The sequence below is a fragment of the Calidris pugnax genome, unplaced genomic scaffold, assembly GCF_001431845.1.
Source record: "Calidris pugnax isolate Ruff unplaced genomic scaffold, ASM143184v1 scaffold188, whole genome shotgun sequence".
NCBI classification, from domain to species: domain Eukaryota; kingdom Metazoa; phylum Chordata; class Aves; order Charadriiformes; family Scolopacidae; genus Calidris; species Calidris pugnax.
In genome coordinates, this window is record NW_015091257.1 from 14,348,604 (window position 1) to 14,367,598 (window position 18,995).

General features: G+C 34.7%; 1 protein-coding gene across 5 annotated transcripts in view; it reads right to left on the minus strand.

The window, feature by feature from the left end:
• The window catches only part of ADGRG2 (adhesion G protein-coupled receptor G2), a 63,660-nt gene that overhangs the window by 9,931 nt on the left and 34,734 nt on the right, over positions 1-18,995 (minus strand). For 4 of the 5 annotated variants that reach the window (XM_014960345.1, XM_014960346.1, XM_014960349.1 and 1 more), the window contains exons 7-25: positions 18,125-18,166; positions 16,214-16,261; positions 14,927-14,994; positions 13,941-14,014; positions 12,823-12,862; positions 12,658-12,692; positions 11,162-11,244; positions 10,429-10,489; positions 9,261-9,937; positions 8,237-8,435; positions 7,750-7,906; positions 5,543-5,692; positions 5,121-5,243; positions 3,960-4,005; positions 3,755-3,858; positions 2,454-2,578; positions 1,341-1,609; positions 1,100-1,199; positions 515-789 (exon numbers count right to left, since the gene is read on the minus strand). In XM_014960345.1, coding sequence (XP_014815831.1) covers positions 515-789; positions 1,100-1,199; positions 1,341-1,609; positions 2,454-2,578; positions 3,755-3,858; positions 3,960-4,005; positions 5,121-5,243; positions 5,543-5,692; positions 7,750-7,906; positions 8,237-8,435; positions 9,261-9,937; positions 10,429-10,489; positions 11,162-11,244; positions 12,658-12,692; positions 12,823-12,862; positions 13,941-14,014; positions 14,927-14,994; positions 16,214-16,261; positions 18,125-18,166 — 2,676 coding nt within the window. The remainder of the gene's footprint in view (positions 1-514; positions 790-1,099; positions 1,200-1,340; positions 1,610-2,453; positions 2,579-3,754; positions 3,859-3,959; positions 4,006-5,120; positions 5,244-5,542; positions 5,693-7,749; positions 7,907-8,236; positions 8,436-9,260; positions 9,938-10,428; positions 10,490-11,161; positions 11,245-12,657; positions 12,693-12,822; positions 12,863-13,940; positions 14,015-14,926; positions 14,995-16,213; positions 16,262-18,124; positions 18,167-18,995) is intronic. The other variant, XM_014960347.1, reaches the window with a different exon arrangement.

The following is an 18,995-nucleotide window of genomic DNA, read 5'->3' on the forward strand; positions in this document are numbered from 1 at the left end:
ACAGGACGAGGGGCAATGGGCACAAGCTGGAACACAGGAAGTTCCATTCAAATACGAGGAATAACTTCTTTACGGTGAGGGTGACAGAGCCCTGGAACAGGCTGCCCAGGGAGGTCGTGGAGTCCCCTTCTTTGGAGATTTTCAAGACCCGCCTGGATGCAGTCCTGAGTGATGTGCTCTGGGCAATCCTGCTTTAGCAGGGGAGTTGGACCAGATGATCTCTAGAGGCCCCTTCCAACTCCAACAATTCCATGACAATTCCATGACAATTTTAAAAATGTTAGTATTTATAGATATAAATACACTATACATATAAATAGTAGCTAGCTTTCCTGTATCTTATTGTAACACACCTATAATTTAAGATTACAGTAAAACAGTATCACCTCTAACTTAATTAACATGTTAAAGCACGTATCAAAATTACATCTTTATTGCTGAATCAAGAAAATGGCATTTCCAAATGGCATCATTACTTTGTACGCAATAGACTGTCACAGTAGAAGAAACTTACCTTGCAAAGTGTTGAAAATGGTAAAGAGGTAAGTAAATACCTCATTTACAGTGAAGAAAGCAAAACCCCAAGTAATTCCCAGCAAGAATGTGAGGCCAGCAACACTCCTAAGGTCTTGAATACTGGTTTTTCTTTGAGCACCAAGTTGTTTTTTCTTTTTGATACGACACAGCTGGATCAGCACAACAATGAACATGCTGATATTGATCAGAAATATCAGGCAAAAGTATCCCACAGCAGTAATATAGAAGACAATTCTGTTTTTAATCCAGCAGCTAGAACACAAGAACAGTGTGTCAACCATTATCAGAAACAGAAATGAAGTAAAATAAATATGAGATAAAGGTGTGGTTTGTTGCACATGCAAACTATTTTTGCCTCTTAGTATAAAGTATTTTTTGGCCAAAGGGTAAGAGCTTTCATATAGGCAATAACCACAAAACACATGACATACTGTAGAGCTATACCATTTCAAAGCTCTCCCTTCTCCCTTCCCTTCCCTTCCCTTCCCTTCCCCACCTTTACTTTAAAGAATACCAATTTCATAGGCTCCCACACCCAAAAAAGCGCCTCCCTTTAACTCACAATTCATCAGGTCTGTTTATTGAAACCCTTCCAGTGGTTATAAGTCCATAATTATCTGGTGACACTGCCAACACAATGGACACAACTACTGCTGGTAACCCTAAAAGATTATGAGCAAACACGTAAGTGAAAATCATGACAAAGACAGTATTATAATGACTTGAAATTATTATTTTTCTGTGAAATCTACAACTTGTAGGATGCTAATAAAAAATAAAATAATACAATAAAAAATACATACCCCAACCAACAATGCAAAATTTAAGAATGTATTTCCGCACATAGGTATTAAAGACTTTCACAAGGGCCAGATACATGTGGAAAGCTTCTAGGCCCATCCAGGTGAAGGAAACCAAGAGGAAATAGTGAAGAAATACTGCAACTGCAATGCACAGGCCTCGTGTATCATACAGTGCAATCCATGAGTCAAGGAGGAAAACTAAGTTGAGCAGAAGTAACGCAGCACACAGCTGAATAAGGATTTTGGATGGGTAGTCTCTCCGGATTTTCCTAAAAAAGCAAATTAGTGAGATAACATCAACTGTCTTGCTTTTTGTCTTGTAGTCCTTCGTGAACAAATGTCAAGAAATTTTTTTTTACGTATTTTCATTCATATATAATGCTTCATATATCACATTCATACATGCAGAGAGTAATTTACAAAAGATTTCCAAATTAACAGTATGTGTGAATACAGTTTGTCATAATAAGGTTACATAAATCCAAGCAATAACTTGGATTCCTAAAGTTCAGCACTGTGATTACTTTTTTTTCCTCATTGTATGTTTGACTTCTTCTTGTTACGTTACTTCCAAGAAAAAACACGTGACTGTTCCTTATTGCTAAACTAGATTAGGCTTTTGACTGGACTTCTAAAACCTTGATGGAGACAAGTAAGTTCTTGATGACAGGATAGTAAGAGAACAAATGTGTGCTGAATAACTTTAAGGAGGATTTCCAAAACATAATATGGAGGATTCGGTAATTAAGGCTCAAACATAAGAAAATGTTCTGACAAACAGCAAAGAATACAAATGTGCTTAAAAATGCTATCATTCTGCACTGCTCTATATATGTTGTATATTAAACACATTCTTTCACACTTCTATTATGATAATCCATTAAAAAATATTTAAGAGTGCTCACTTCTTACTGCATAGAACCTCATAATTAATTCACTTGTCCACAAGATTAACATTCCTGAAGACTGAATCAACACCTTCCTGGTAAACTGAACAAATTTGTGCATTATTAATGGTGACAGAATCCATAACTATTGGAAAGGACTTTGCAGTGAAGACTAAAAGCAATCATAATTGAAGAATAATGGGAGCTTAGTTGAACAGGTACTTACTCAAAGGCTATGTAGGTCACAAGAGTAACAGAAAGAAAAATTGCAGAGAGGCCACAGCCTATATAGGATATAAAAGTCAGCACCAATTCTTGTGTGGGATTCAGAGCAGTATTTCCATACAAGTTCTAAAATGGAAACAGAAGTTTATTTCAGAGAACATGTTTCTTAAATAGAAAAAGATCAAAAAAAAAAAAATAACCCAAATGCACCTTTCCCTCTGCAATTGGAAAAAAAAAATAAAAAGAAACCATTATTTTCATCATGCATCTTATAAAAAGTTAGTGGAAAAACAGAAAAGCCAGCCTAGTCCTCCAAGGAGCAGGGAGTTAGACTCGATGATCCTTATGGGTCCCTTCCAACTTGAGATATTCTATGATTCTAATTGTGAAATCACATTTGATTAAAAAACTGTTTTAAATTTCATTTGTCCTAATTTTCATTTCCCGCAATATAATCAACTGCCTAAATGTAAAAGCTGGAGTTTGATAAGAACTTTTGGATTTTTATACTTCATCAGAACTCATGGGCTCCCATTCAACAAACAGCCTAAGCACGTGACTAATTTTATGGCTACATGTACTAACACTGAAGTGAATAGACCCTGAGTAGTATTTCATAGGTGGTGTGTGCTTACCACATCCTCATTTGCTAAAGATAACACACGCTTAAATATTTTCTTGAATCATGGTAAGACTGCATAATTTATTAAATAATTACCATCAAAACGGCAAAGCTTGTGAGGTGGTTGCATGAACAGACTGTTTCGTTAACTCTACTTTCTTTAACTATGCATCCTTCATGTGACCAGCCTCCATGTCCACCTGTTAAAGAAAACAGCTTTGTTATAAAAGCCTTCATTTATATTAACATGAGTTAACATCACTAAAACAGCGTGGTATCTTGGGTGATCTCAATTACTTACCATTTTTATTGAAGTCCCAAAAAACACATCTAACTGTTGAATTATCCTGTTTCGGAGGTAAAAAAAAATAATGTTTTACTAAACTATGAGTTTATGGTAAAGTAACTTATGAATTATCTACAAAATGCAGGCAAGAATAAATACTGTATACAACAAATATAACTGTTTTACATGAATGGAAAATTAACTTAGGTGCACAGAATGGATTAATATTGAATGACCAATTTTATGTCTACATGTACTAACGCTGAAGTGAATAGACTCTGAGTAGTATTTCATAGGTGGTGTGTGCTTACCACATCCTCATTTGCTAAAGATAACACACGCTTAAATATTTTCTTGAATCATGGTAAGACTGCATAATTTATTAAATAATTACCATCAAAACGGCAAAGCTTGTGAGGTGGTTGCATGAACAGACTGTTTCGTTAACTCTACTTTCTTTAACTATGCATCCTTCATGTGACCAGCCTCCATGTCCACCTGTTAAAGAAAACAGCTTTGTTATAAAAGCCTTCATTTATATTAACATGAGTTAACATCACTAAAACAGCGTGGTATCTTGGGTGATCTCAATTACTTACCATTTTTATTGAAGTCCCAAAAAACACATCTAACTGTTGAATTATCCTGTTTCGGAGGTAAAAAAAAATAATGTTTTACTAAACTATGAGTTTATGGTAAAGTAACTTATGAATTATCTACAAAATGCAGGCAAGAATAAATACTGTATACAACAAATATAACTGTTTTACATGAATGGAAAATTAACTTAGGTGCACAGAATGGATTAATATTGAAATAGACGTGAAAATATGCTGAAGAAGTCTGAAGTCACTATACAGGAGCTAGCTAGTCCTGGTTGAACATTATGAATGATGTTTCATTGCCTTCCCACACTATACAAATTCTCAGGATTTCTCATCCTTCCTGACCTTGTAATTATCAAGAAAATGACTACACAGAAAAGGAAAAACTTTTTCATTTGCAAACATTTGATCACTTTAAATTACTACGATGTTAAAGGTTTACATATAGATTTCCCCACTCATACAAAAATCCTAAAAATAGTAGCAGTAATACAGTATACTGCTATGAATACTAATAATTCTACAGTTATATCTCTCAGTCTTAATACAAGTGAAGGCTACACTAAGCCAGATCTAGGAAAAAAGCATCAGGTACATTAGTGGAATCCCTACATTTTCAGTTTATAGTATTTTAAACTCTTTTAAAATATGGGATAGAAGATTTTAATATTTGATGCTCATTTAGGAAAGAGATGCTGTATGTGAGCCTTAATAATTTCAGATGACACAAACCTGTGTTCCAGTTTAAGGAACAACATTTCCCCTAGGAAAAAAGACTTATATTGCTTTCTGGCCATGCAGCACCTACAAACATCATGATTGCAGCAACTCTGTAGCAACTCCCACTGTCAGGCTCTCATCTGAGAGAGTGTTTGAGAGTCTTTGAAGAATAAAACGGAAGAGTAGGTAGGAAAGATAAAACCTGGATGGATAAGTGATAGAGCAAAATTACCTGAAAGCATCTGGTAACAAAAAAATGATACCAGTGATAAATAAGCAAAGATAAGTGATTTTGAAAGTCCAGATGGAGATTAAATGTCCACAATAGTAAAGCAGAACCAACTGATCTGTATTCTTAGTACAGTATTTCTTCTATAAAAACACCAATGGAAGCAACAAGATTGTACTTTAAATCTGCCCAAATGTAAACCATACCTGATTAGGTTTGATATTCTGTAAAGTGACAGTAACATTTGCCTTTAAGTTGCTAATTGTGAGGTTAGAAACACTTGATGATATAACATTGCTGATTAAAGATGCATTCTTCAAGGACAGATCCTGGAACAAAAAAATTATCAGATTTTGAAATCTTAAAGGAAACAACAGTATAGTACAGCGCCCTCAAACTCAGTCATTATACAGAGTGAGCACTGGACAAAAATCATAGAATCATAGAATCATAGAATTGCCCAGGCCGGAAGGGACCTCCAAAGGTCATCTAGTCCGACCTCCCCACAGTCACAATTAAAATCAGGAAGTTTTGAAATGTGTTCTGTAGGGAAAAAAAAAGGCCATTCATATTTTATTTTGCTCCAGGCTTGAGTTTAAAACCAAAGAACAGAGGATCAAAAAGATACCTGGAACACGGTGGTCTTCTTAAAGAAGTTGAATATAATTCTAGAAGCCAAGTCCAACTCTTCAGGAGGTAAACTGGTCAGCAATGATGAAGGAAGCGTAATTGATCCAAGATTACTTAAGTCATTAATTGAATTAATGCCTAGAGATATCTGAAAAATAAATGCAACATTTATGCTTCATTTCAGTCACTAAAGAAAAATTAAATTGTCACTTATTTTCAGTTTAGAACTTTGAAATACATATCTCTGTAATCACTGTCAGGAACTCACTGCTGCTTTCTCATTCCTCTCATGATCCAATGAATAAATAGCATCTGCAGGCCTGAAAATGATGCACTCATTTCAAGTCCGCCTACCACTGAAAATACTCTGTCTTTACGCATTTTCTTACACGGACAGAACATATCATTGGTAGATAATATTGATTTGAAGAAGGTGAAGAGCATCAACCTAGGTAAGTCTATGTAACTGTGTAGGGAGATTAACATTTCACAGCACAGAAGCCTGCAGAGGCAAAGAATTTGTATACTCCATACGAAGTATGTCAGAATTCAGAAAAATTGTAAATAGTCATTATTTGTTAATAGTTTTTTAAGTACAGTAGCTTAAGCAGAACCTAGGAACATAAACCGTAACTTTATGATCAGCTGGCAAAAATCACAAAAATAAACTGGGTAAGCTACGATTCAGATATCTCAAAAGCTTAGTGATGTAACATTACAAAAATATGATCTGAACTTTCACCCAGTTTTCTGTGCTGTACTTATAGGACAAAGAGCTTTGTTTGGTACAAAATCTCTAATGTTTTCTTGTCACCCATTAGTCCCTTTACATATAAATATCATCATCTCAGAGAGTTGTGAGAATCTCATCATTCCTGAGAGATGTGAAGCATCAGCAGAACCAAAGAAAGAAATTATGTGTGTATTCAAAGAATGGTTGTAATAGGAATAACAGTGTGAGCTCTCCACAGTGCCCTTACAATACGGTTTAACTCTTCTGTTTAGACCAGTGGTCTCCAAACTTTTTTGATCACCCCTAAAAATTTTTTGATATGCACTCCAAAATATATCTATCTATATATAAGTTATATGTATGTACTACTGTACTAATATATTATGCATGTTTTAAAACATACACAAAAATAGAAATTTTAAAAGGATGAGATAAAAATTAAACATTATTTTTAAACATATATTTAATCATATAAAAGAGATTTTCCTCCTGCACCCCAATGGACACATGGCAGTTTGGAGATCACCGGTTTAGAAAGCTAGCAAAGTAATTCCAACTCAATTCCACATAAATGCTCCTGTTGCTCCAGTTTGAACTAGATGATATTTGTTGAAAATTCTCTGTATTTCATTGCCAGTGCCATGGCATTTCCAGAAAATTACTTAGCAAATATCTGTTTTTCGGCACTACCACCTCCTAGTCGTCTCACAGTCATGCACCACATAGTGCTAAGAAAATAGGAAAGAACTCAAATGTTAACATTTCTTATTATTTTCAGTATCACAGAACAGTTCCAGTACAACTTATGGGTCATGCTACATTAAGCTATTTCCTTCTCCAAGAGGACAGAATGTGACAAAATTTATCCAGAACTTTCCCTGTCTCCTTGCTAAAGCCTCCAAGGCTGGTATTGTCCAAATTATTTGCTCAACCAGGAGAGAAGTTTGGAATGAGACAAAGTGGACCCAAATTTTCAGAGCACTGCTTTCTTGGTGAGACCAGCTAGTCATAAGTAACAAATGTATGAATGTCATTATCTAAGCAACACAATAGTTCTTTCCTGGAATCCTCTGCAATTAGTCTCCTTGAAGAAATCTGGCAACACTCCTCGACAGATTTCAGCACTGTCAGGGTGAGTGATTAAGTGACTAATGATTCAGGGGTTTTGAGGCAGTTATTCCACCAAGCACTCTGTCCATTCAGTGTTCTGGCTGTACCCTCTGTAACAGCTTATTAGTCAAATGCCAGTTTCTGCTAAGTCTGTTACTTATTTACACTGTAGTAGAAAATGATAGGAAAAAACTACGGAGGGCTTAAAAAACAAAGTATTTTTTCTCTGAAACCAACACAAACAAAAATGCCTGAAATTGTGACATAGACACAGAACATGTTACATATAAATATAAAACCACAAATACTTAAAAATAAACATCTGAGAATTTTTTAAGTATTTAGAATTATCAGTGTTTAACCTGGAGATCAGCTGAGTCCTGGACAGCAAAAGACATTTGGTTGGAGCGGATGCTGTTGGTTTTGACAACTGCCAGAGCCAAGGAAGGAGAAGAAAAATCAGCAGACACTGCTGAAAAGTTCAATTTTAAGCCAATATAATCCACCAGTTTTATAATTCTGTTAAGAAAAAGAGATACTTAGTATTACCAAACACATACACCCAAAATTCTCAGCCAAGTTGTTGCTATCAATCCAAGTGTAGTGTAAAATACATCAGATTCTGCTCACTTACTGTGGTGTCAACACAAAAAAATACAGTTTTCCATGGCATTACATTACAGTAGAGCCGGTAAAACTGGAATGATACTCCTTCCTTTTTATGTAACTACATTAAAGAAGAAGAAATATTCTTTTGGATTAAGATTATGAAAAAGTGAAACTTGGTGAAGCCAATTTATCCAGACAGTCAATACAATACACCTTTAATCTATTGCCAGAATGACCTACCTGTTAGAAATTCGAGGTGGTAATGGCTGAGAAGCAGTCAGGACTTTGCTAACCTCACTAATCATCCTTTCTACATCGTTTGGCTCTACTTTTCCAGCTGCTAAATCGTTTTCTATTTTGGACACAATTTGCTCAGCTGTGGTGATACTGATGGTGGTATATACAGAAGTTGTGTATGTGGTAGGTGACAGTATCTTTCCTGTGACAAAAGAAAAGTTGTGCATTTATTTAAACATTGTGTTCAACAAATGGCGCAAGCTTTGAGAAGCAGAACGAATAAGCAGGTCTCTTGACCAACAAATCTTATCACAACCTGTAAGGTTTCTCAACATGTTATGTGACACACAATTCCTTTTTTCTCCCTGTCAGCTACTTTGCAGATAGCAATACTTTAAATCTTAGGAAAACATAAAGCAAGGTTTCAAATGGTCAGCATTAATTCCACATTTTTATTGATAACAAAGTTCCTCACATCAGGCCATTAGTGATGTTAAATGACCTATTATTTTGGATTTTTAGCAACTGGATGCCTGAAAGTAGAATACGATCAAGATAAGGTCAGCTGTTTGAAAAGAAACTTGTAAAGAAGCATACAATCTTCATATGAAAATACACAGCCACTAAGAATATTCCTAATGAAAAATATTTTCAGGAAGATCCAACATTGATTTGCAATATTTTAAATAATTGCTTAGCTAAAAAAATAACTCTAGTTAAAAAATAACTCTCTGGCTCTGTAACTTATTTTTTTCTGCCAAATATACCTTTTGGGAACTTAGCACAGCATCTATCTATCACAGTTACCAAACAATGTGTAGGGTGAGGTACCACTCACCATGGCCAAAGGCATCAGAATGTATTTTAAAATAAGTACACACCTCATTAGAGTTGTCTCAGATTTTTCACAGTAATTGGAAGGTCACAGCTCAGATATATAATCTTGTTTAATAAAGTTTAAAGCAAATTTCAGCAAATTGCATTCAAATTTTAAAAAAGAAATAATTATTTTACTTGTTATATTTACCTGTGCTCCCATGGCCTTCAGCAGTAGAATGAGGATGAGAAGCTGAGACAGAATGGTTGATAGGACTAACAGTAGGGGTCAAAGTTATTGTGAAAGGAGTAAGGGGAAGAACAGGTGCTGTAGTAATGGTTTTGTTATGAGAAACAGGTACAGTCGAATCTGTAGCAGGATGAATTTGTGCAACAGATTCAGAAGAGGAAACTGCAGTATGTTTAGTGAAATTTATAGAAGGAGAAATTATTGTAATGGGCTTGGTAATATGCGCAGCATCAGATTTAATTGAGAAACCAGCATTAGTGACAGATTTTGCTGCAGGTGTGGAAATAGTGACAGATTTATTAGAAGCTATGGAAGGAAAAGTTGGAACGGTAGGTTGAGCAAGAGACTCAGAAGAGGGAAGTGTAGTGGTAACACTGGCAGAAGACACAGAAGTTTCAGTAGTAGATGTAGCAGAAGTTTCAGAGAGAGGATTTGTGGTGGGAGATGTGGAGAGAGTTTTAGAAAAAGAAATTTCTGTGAATGGTGGGATCAGTGGTCTAATTGTGGGGCTTGCTTTGGTGGAAAGCGTAGTGGGGGAAATAAAAGTGTTGGATTTGGGTGAAGTCTTTTTGGGGAGAGAAGGAGAATGAGAATGATGGGGAGGAACCCATATAGAATGAGATGGCGATTGTATAATACTGTAAAAAAAAGCATAAAAATGCATGTTAAATTTAACGTTGTTTATATTTTAAAGAAAATTAGTTACAATACAGGAATATATATGAATGATATGGACATACTAATAATAATGTATATTTTTAAAGCAATCATATTGGCTGTTTCATGCTTTAGTAACAAATACGAAATCCATAATGTTTTGAGTGTTCTTACATTCTATTTTGCTGTAGTTATTAACTAGTAAGTCCATAAAATACTGTTACTGCTTTTGCTGCCTATCCTAGAGCTGACTTGATGCTGAACACAAAAGGGATGGGAAAAAAGTGAAAACAAATTTTAAAAAAGAGAGAAGAGAAGCAAAGGGATGGGAAGAGAGAGGAATAGGAAGGGAACTATATAGGAAAATGCCTGTCAGGTTTTTCTTGTGGAGTTACTGCAAATGGAAGTTGACTTTTCTAATGCATTCAGAAATTGAAGAAATAAGCAAGTCAAATTTTGTATTTATACTTACTGCATTTGTAATTCTTCAGCAGTCAAGGAACAATACTTCAGTGATGAACAACAGCACCGTTCTGAGACGACAAAGAAGAATTAACATAGTTTACCCTGAAGCATAAAAATTGCTAATACTGTGAAGTAGGATAATCAAATAAGCATGGGTTTTATGTTTTTTAAACAATACTATATATTGCATAATTGATTTTGAGGGTCTTTTTATGAAATTACATTTGCAAAACAGATCTTGACCAGTCAGAATATGGCAATACCCCTGGATTTTTGCACAATGCCTGACAAGCAGGTATTTCTATTTTTGCTATTGTAAACAAACCAAAATGCAAAACTACATCTTTTGAAACCGAGACAAATGGTATGAGTCACCACTCCGTACTGTCACATCATCACTAAGAAAGCTTGACTTTATAAACTTTACAATTCAGATTGCCATTTCAGTAACACGTTGATGTTCTCAAGCATTTTTTACACCTAATCCTTTCAAAGTCTGCTTTATCAATGTAGTCAATTTTTTTTAGACATAAAAGTTTTTTTAGACATAACTTCACCCTCCCCACCCAAATATCAGATGGGTGCATTTTGATGTATTTATATTGTTCAACAAAACATTATTCTTATCTAAAAATAAGTAACAATCTTTTATTTTAGCTACTTGGAGGTCAATGTGTAAAGATACAAAATTTAATCTGAAAGGGTAATGGTGGGGAGACTGTGTTTAAAGCATAACTTACCAAGTTGACTTATTTCTGCTTTGTCTGTTAAACTGCTTATATTCTCTCTCTCGGCCAGCTTCATTATGAAATTGCAGTGTATACTATCATGAGAAGAAAAATCTTTAGATTCAAGAAACAGATCTGCCTCATCTTTACAATGCATGAAACTAACATCAAATGCTACGTGAAAGCACATTAGCACAAATGACAAGCGTGAAAGAAAATGTCTCCTAGGTTCTTTCAGATTTGGGGGTATTTTTAATGCACATAAAACACTATGTCAGGCTAAACAGAAGAGTAATAATACATAAGTTCGTAGCAGCTTATTTTCTCTTTTCTCTACAGACACTGTTGAATCTTAAATGGGGTCCTCCCTAATTAATGTTAGCCATTAAAGATAATAATTTTGTAAAGATAATAATATAATTTCGACTGTTCCTGTAAAGAAACTCCAGAGAGGAACGAGCAAGTGTCCTAGGTGGCTATGTCAGTGTATATGAAATCTTCACTGGGGAAAGGCTGGGAAAGTTCTCTATTTTGACTTTAGAGAGAACTTAGATGACCCACTTAAGTGTGCAACTTCACATTCACAATTATGGTTTGATGATGTGAAACCCTGCCTAAACTAGCAAACCTAGAGTAAGAATTCTTCATGTTCAGCAGACTCAAACACAGAGCTGAATGAAAAGGCAACACATAAAAGACGAAATGAAGCTTCTTTCCAGCTAAAAAGAATGAAAAGAGTACCCTAAATACTAACAGTGTATGACATGAAGGTGCGATCTGACTTTGTGTCTATTACCATTTGAGTGTTTTGGATTTTTCTTTCATCCTAACCCAGGAAGATAACCCCCAAATTCAAGTATTTGGGGAAATGAAGTTCCACATTTTCTTTTAGAATATAGTGTTTCCAAACTGATCATTCAAAATCAGGAATTTAGTGGTGAGTAGCAATTAAATTGACGTACATTATCTACATTTCAGGGTTTCCAGATCACCTCTGTGGGGCAACCTTGCCATTCTGATACCCCATGGCTTCCAAACTCTGAACTGGTTACCTTCTCAGGCTTCCCGTGCCCCGAGGATGGCTGGTTTCCCAAGCCACAGAACAGCAACTTGGGATGTCTGAAGCAACTCCCTCATAAAGATTGCATTGTATTCACAAGCTCTGTAAGTTTGGTGGTCCCAAATCCCATAACTTTAGGGGTTAAGTTACTATGTGACTCAGCTAATACAAACAGGGAGAACTATGGGAGGCAAGCCTGTGTTTCACCAGAAGATTAATGAAAAGCAATAAAGTTTGGTTAAAAAAAAAAATATAATTACTAATGCTAGGAGAATAATGGGATCAGAATTCCTTTGTCAGCCTACATATATATCTCCAGTTTTTTTCTCAAACTTAACTTCCCAGAAAATTGGTTTTTCTTTTGTTACATAGCCATTCATACTTGATGTATCACAAGACAATATACGAGCTTTTAAATATATAAGCATTAAAAAAATTAACAACAAACCTCTGATTTTCTGCACTGCATTCCATAACAGAGGACTGTAATGACAAGTGAAAATAAAAAAAAATTGTTTTGTCAGGAAAAACAGGACTGATAATTCAATAATGACGTGATTAGAAATAAGCTGAAAAAAGTTTTCCAAACAGTAACAGGAATTAGTAATCTTACCTCACTTACTGCTTGCAACATTTTCCTGAAGTCTGAAATTCTTTAAAATAAAAAGTTACCATTATGGAGGATTTCTAGTTACGTTTCTAAAGAAATTACAGCAATATAATGAAAAGAACAAGCAATTACTAAGAAAAAAATATTCCGTTGATCATTTTTTTTTTAAAATCATGCCAGTTCTGAAATTGTAAAACCACTTCTCAAAGCATTGCACATTTTAATAGTTGCCTTTTGCTAGTGACTCCACAAACTAAATTTAAACCTCTGCCATCACATATTTTAACATCAATCCACTTCTTTAGAAATTATTTAAAAGAGCAAAAGATAAATCTCAATGTTGCCTTTTGCAAGCATTTGAACCAGAATTCTAAATTTATACTCAAAGCCACAGAAATAGAATGAGTAAGAAATATGGATTTAATCTATAAACAAGACCTGTTGGCCAATTACATCTTCTGGATTTTCAGGGCAGTTTTGAGAATAGTAGAATTCACTTATTCAAACCTCTCCTTACAAAGACTGTGAAAGAAGAAACTACACCAAAACAAAGATACAGATAGAAGTCCAAGTATACATATTAAAAAATATGCAGCTATGAAAGTTCTCTTACTATTTTCCTACAAGCCAGACTGAATCTCTAAAATTATAAACTATATATAATTATAAATTATATAATTTATTCATGAAGAGTGGCAGCCAGACTGGCATTCTCAACAATCCGCAACTCATGTCCTCAGGTATTATTTTTATTATTGTTGTTGTTATGGTGGTTATTATTATTACTAGTACTACTACTATTACTATTATTAAGGTCATCAGCATATCAACAGCAAGGCCTTTGGGCCTTGTTGAGCCCCAAGGAAACTGAAGGACCTAAAGGGAAATCAGGAAACGTACCATTTCTTAAACCAAACTCCAGTGGTACATAAAACAAAACTAAGACTATTCTAACCAATATGAACTTTATGTTAAAGAACAATAACTTAAAAATCCTGAAATTGTTAATTTATGAAGTGCAGGAATAATGCAAAGTCAAATGTTTGCTAAACACACGTAAGGTCTCATTTCACCTTTTTCAAATATAACAAAGATTTCAATCCTTATTCAAAATTACTTACCTCAATTCTTGTGGGGTTTGTGCTGGAATTGCAATTAATTTTGTAACTTGAGTGTTCATGGTTATGTTATTAACCTGTTAGAAACAGATTCCACGGCTAAGTAAACCCAGTCATTTTTAGCCATTAAAAGAAACATTTTCATTTCACACATTCTAAAAGTCTGAAATTCCAAAGATAAGAAGCACATTTTCTCATTAAGAGCACTTCAACAAATATTTACCATGACATTGTTGCCACAACTTATGGAAGGAATTTGCTCATCTAGCATAGACTGAATACCAGGATCTAATTTGTGAAATATATGGGCAAGAGGATAGTGACCTCACTATATCTCATGTTGGAAAAAGAAGAGTTTGACTTAGTTTGCAATAAAGACAGCTTAGACCAGACACTGAACGAGCTTTCTAACCATAAGGGCAGCAATGCGACAGGCTCCATAATAGACATAAGTAACATAGTATCCTTGGAGAAAGATGTCAATAACTGAGGTAAATGATGTGGTAGGAATGATCTAATTATGAATAATCTAGCCTTGGGGCTGGGGGGAATAAACTAAGGTCTATCTAAAGGCCCTTAATTTATACCCACACTGTTGCCATCTCATGATGCTTGCTTTCTAAAGTAAAATGCCTAAATTCATTTCCAAAGGAAGATCCTGTATGCTTAAATGCAGACTCTTAATTCTCTCTCCAGACTTGCCAGTACTTCCCTGTGCTTTCAATGGTGATATCGAGAATACAGGCCTTTACTGTAGGAAGATTACTTAGACGGAATTCTGAAATATAGCTGCAAAGCAGCTGTTTAAGAGAGAGAGAGTAGATCCATCCTCAGCAAATATTACCTTGCACTGCAAACTGTATTTGAAATAAACTTAAACTCTAAAAAACATAACAAAAATCATGTCAAGGTATCAGCATTTTAAGTGTAGACAAAGAAAGCCATTTCAACCTTCCTTACAATAAAGTTTTAAGAGAGAGAACACTTACTATATCTACATTTAGTGACTTGTTACTTTCTTCATTTGCCTGGAGTTTTACGCTGCCCACATAGAACACTAAAACCAAAAGGCAAAAAAGTTAAGAAAACCAACACTAAATCACATTATATAAAATTGTTTGAGAATTAAAAAATTTACTGTCTTGTGTTACAATAGAAAGAAAATAAGAACAATTTCACCAGCTTTTCGAATCATTCACTGTTTTTGCAAATGTTCATCCATCTCTTCACTTACTATTTCCACAAATGAACTAGTCCAATAGCTTCATTATTTTCTATATATTTATTCTTGCTGCCTGTCTCTAGATTCCTTCTAGTTCGGGGTTTGTTGGTTTGAGTTTTTTTCCAAAATAAAAAAACTGCACTGCACAGTGCTAATAATACAACCTCAACTCCCGCAACAAGAATAAAATGTGCGGATAAAGGCAAAGTGATACTCTGAAAATTATTCCCTCGGGAATTAAAGAACTTTCAGGATACCATAATTCAGAGCATCATTCAACAGTCCTTGAGACCTGGTAGGCCCATTTTGGAGAAAAAAAGGAACTTCTATGACCCTTCTCTTCCTGCAGGCACATATTCAGTGCAGGCTACATAGAAAGACCCATATAGGAATGCATAGATAACATCACCCAAATCATCTAGCAGTTTACTTTGTCAACCAGTTTGGAAACTTTATAGATGGAGGGGCAGATACTTACCCCGCCTCTTTCTAACCTATAAAGTACTCAGCATATGGCTACTAGGCAGAATTGACTTCATTTTCTTAAGTATTTCTCACAAAAGACATTTATCAAAGTGTTTTGGAAGGCAGCAACACGTATCAATAAAATCTTCTTTTACTACATTTATATTAACACACATAAAGGGAACATTACTGCTCTTTCCATTTTCCTCTGATTGTCTGTTCTGTCACATTACACTTTTAAAATACATGCAGGCTTTTACAATAATACTCTTAAACAGTTTCAACTTCTATTCCTGATACAGTTTGGTTCAACATGGCAGACATTAGCATCTACCATGGCTTACTTGTTTCTTGTTTTCTCAGGTTTGTAATCATTATCTGCAACTGTGTATCCTTTCATAAGAAACCAAAGATCAAAAAGACAATAGACTAAACATTACTTTTAAATACCCCTCTTTCACATTAATTTTTTAGATTTTTTAGACATTGTATAACATAGCAACTAAAAGTTGCCCCATTACTCAGAGCAGAAAGCAGTTGGAAACATTTTTTTTTTTACAAAAATAAAAGGAAAAAGAAAACCACTAACCTGAGAAATTACAGACAGGTGTTACATTGCACAAAATGGTTTCTTCTGCTGTAGGTTTTTTTTGGAAAAAGAATAAAAATCTAGTGAGTAAAATATTTGAACTTAAACCCAGTACTGACAAACCTACATATATACAATCATTTCAATACTTTAAATGTAAAGGTCTTTACTTTTTAGAAATATTTCACTTCAGAAATATTTTCACTTCTCTAGGGCACTTACCATGACATTTTCCAAGACTTAGTATTCAGAGTGAACCATGCTGGCTTTGATTAATTAATTTTGAATAATTTTTAATAACAGTTGCCACAGAAGACCTACATGCAAGTGGTCTCTTTTTTTTTTTTTTTTAAATCCAAATAAAATAGAAATCAGCATATCATAAATAAGCTCTTCAAGTATCACAGTATTCAATCACTAGGTAGCATATTATCTACTTCTGGAGATCCCACTATGGCTACTTATGATAGCATGAAACTGTTCTACCCAATAGAATTCAAACTATGATGATAGCAAACGTATACACTTGCATCTAGTAGCACATGTCTTTAGATATGGGAGCAAAAGCTTGCTGTAACTATTTTTAATATTACCTACACAGCAAAGAAATAACACTGATCCCAAATTAAGCCTTACTGTAAACAGATGTCTCTGCTCTATAAAATAAAATAAAAAAAAGAAGGACCAGAAAGATATTTGTATCCAAAAGTCCTACACATGTTCATAAAAACAATGTGGCAGCACAACTTCCCTTATTTAAGTAGATAGATTGGCCTCCATTGATGGAAAAACAAACGCTATTTTCTCTGCTATTATTAGCTAATGGATGGTAATTTTTAAATTTTTTAACTTCTTCTGTGGTACAAACATTTGCCTGCTACAGCTTGAGGCTTCGTCAATTTTACCATCATCAACAAACAGCCATCAGAGGGCATCGATTGTGAGCTGATGGCAATATTCAAATGATTAGGAAAAAAAACATTTATCAGACAGCCATTTAGATTCAAATACATTTGCTTTCCTTTTTGTATTGGCCATTGTCAGGGAAATAGTTACGAAAATTGTATCAGCACTTTAAAAAAAACAACACACCAATCCTTAAAGAAATAACATGTTCATAAATAACTGAATTTGTCAAAATTATTAACTACATAACGAACAACAACACTTATAAAGCCCAACAAAAAATCCAGGATTGACACAAAAGTAAAGAGTAATATCAGCCTCTTTTTCTTTACAGAGTACCCATTTGTGTGCCACCTAGTCTTGTTTAGGGTCCCTGCATGCCACCAAAATGCACAAAACAGATAAGCAGTGTGGAGGATAAAAGACCGATCAAAAGTCAGTAGTGCTTCCAGTCCCCAAAGATCACCAGATAACATAGCTGCAAACTTCCTGCAGGTCACATTCACACAGTCAAATCACGCTAGCCCCTATGGCTCCAAGCCAGTTCTTCTATCACTTGCACTAATTCACTGCAAACACATTCTAATTGGTCTATCAGGCTGCTACATGGAGAATAAAAAAACTTAATTCAGCCTCCTCATATAGACTGGACTTGCCCTGAGAACATCATGACTGGACTCAGTCTGATTCACTCTATTAACAAGCATGAACGTTTTTTTTTTTAAAGTAAACATGGTCTCTGAGATTGTGTTTCTTACATCTTTGTGGTTAACCTGCTGCTCTGACTTACAAAATAACCAAACTCTTCTACATGCGGCCATCTAGGAAAGCATCGCATAATTAAACCTTCTGCCAGACTGGAGATGAACGCGAAGTAAGGCAGACACACCATAATACCAAGAAAAAAGATCCTATTAAAAATATTTGGGAGCAGATTTCCTGAACTCACACACACTTAATTTTGAGGATCATAAAAGAAGATCAGTGGTGATGTATTATTCCTACCTGGAATAATGGTGGAGTAATAATCAGTGATGCTAAGAGCTTCTGTTAAAAAAAGAAAAAAAGATTTTAAATTAAATTTTCACATTTTAACTTAAAAAGCTTACAAAACACATCACAAAAATAAGTCTCCTAATTTCTACTTTAGACTCTGTCTTCCCAGAAGTGTAAACACATGTGCATTTATAAGGGAATTAAGTTACCTTCAGCATGGGAAATGAAAAAGCAGCACTAAGACTGAGATCCATCCATTCCAATGTTTATGTCCCTATATGAGCCCGTTACTGTAGGCTCCCTATTACTCAGTAGACAAAGTGGTGCTTTTAAGGGGTGATTCTCATTTAACCTTTTCTACGTGGGCATTTTGTGTTCTCAAAATGTGTCTTTCTCTCCAGTAACTATGAAGAATAGCAGGATATCTAGCTCATACAAACAGGTAGGAATCTGTACGGATATTGGATAAACCTCCCCCTTGTTTTTGAATGCAAACATCAGGAGAAAAAGGGGTAGTAGTTCTCAGGTTCTTCTGATTGAGTCTTTACTGATCCTATTTGGCAAACTCATTGCAGGAACATGTATCATGTAAGTGTCTTTAAGGAATGGAGTGTACGTTTTATTTCTGTAAAATACTTTAAATACTACCAGAAAGTAGAGAAAACATTCTATCTATAGATATACCAGAAAACTACATACTTGCTAAAAGTAAGTATGTCCAGTTTGGGCTTTGGCAAGCAATGTAATATTTTGAATAAAAACAAATGTTTAACAGCTCAGCGTGAGTTAAATGCGCTTCAAAACCATACCCATGCAGACTTAAAATATAGATTGGTGATAAATACAGATTTCAAGATCATGAAAGAAAATAATTTGGACT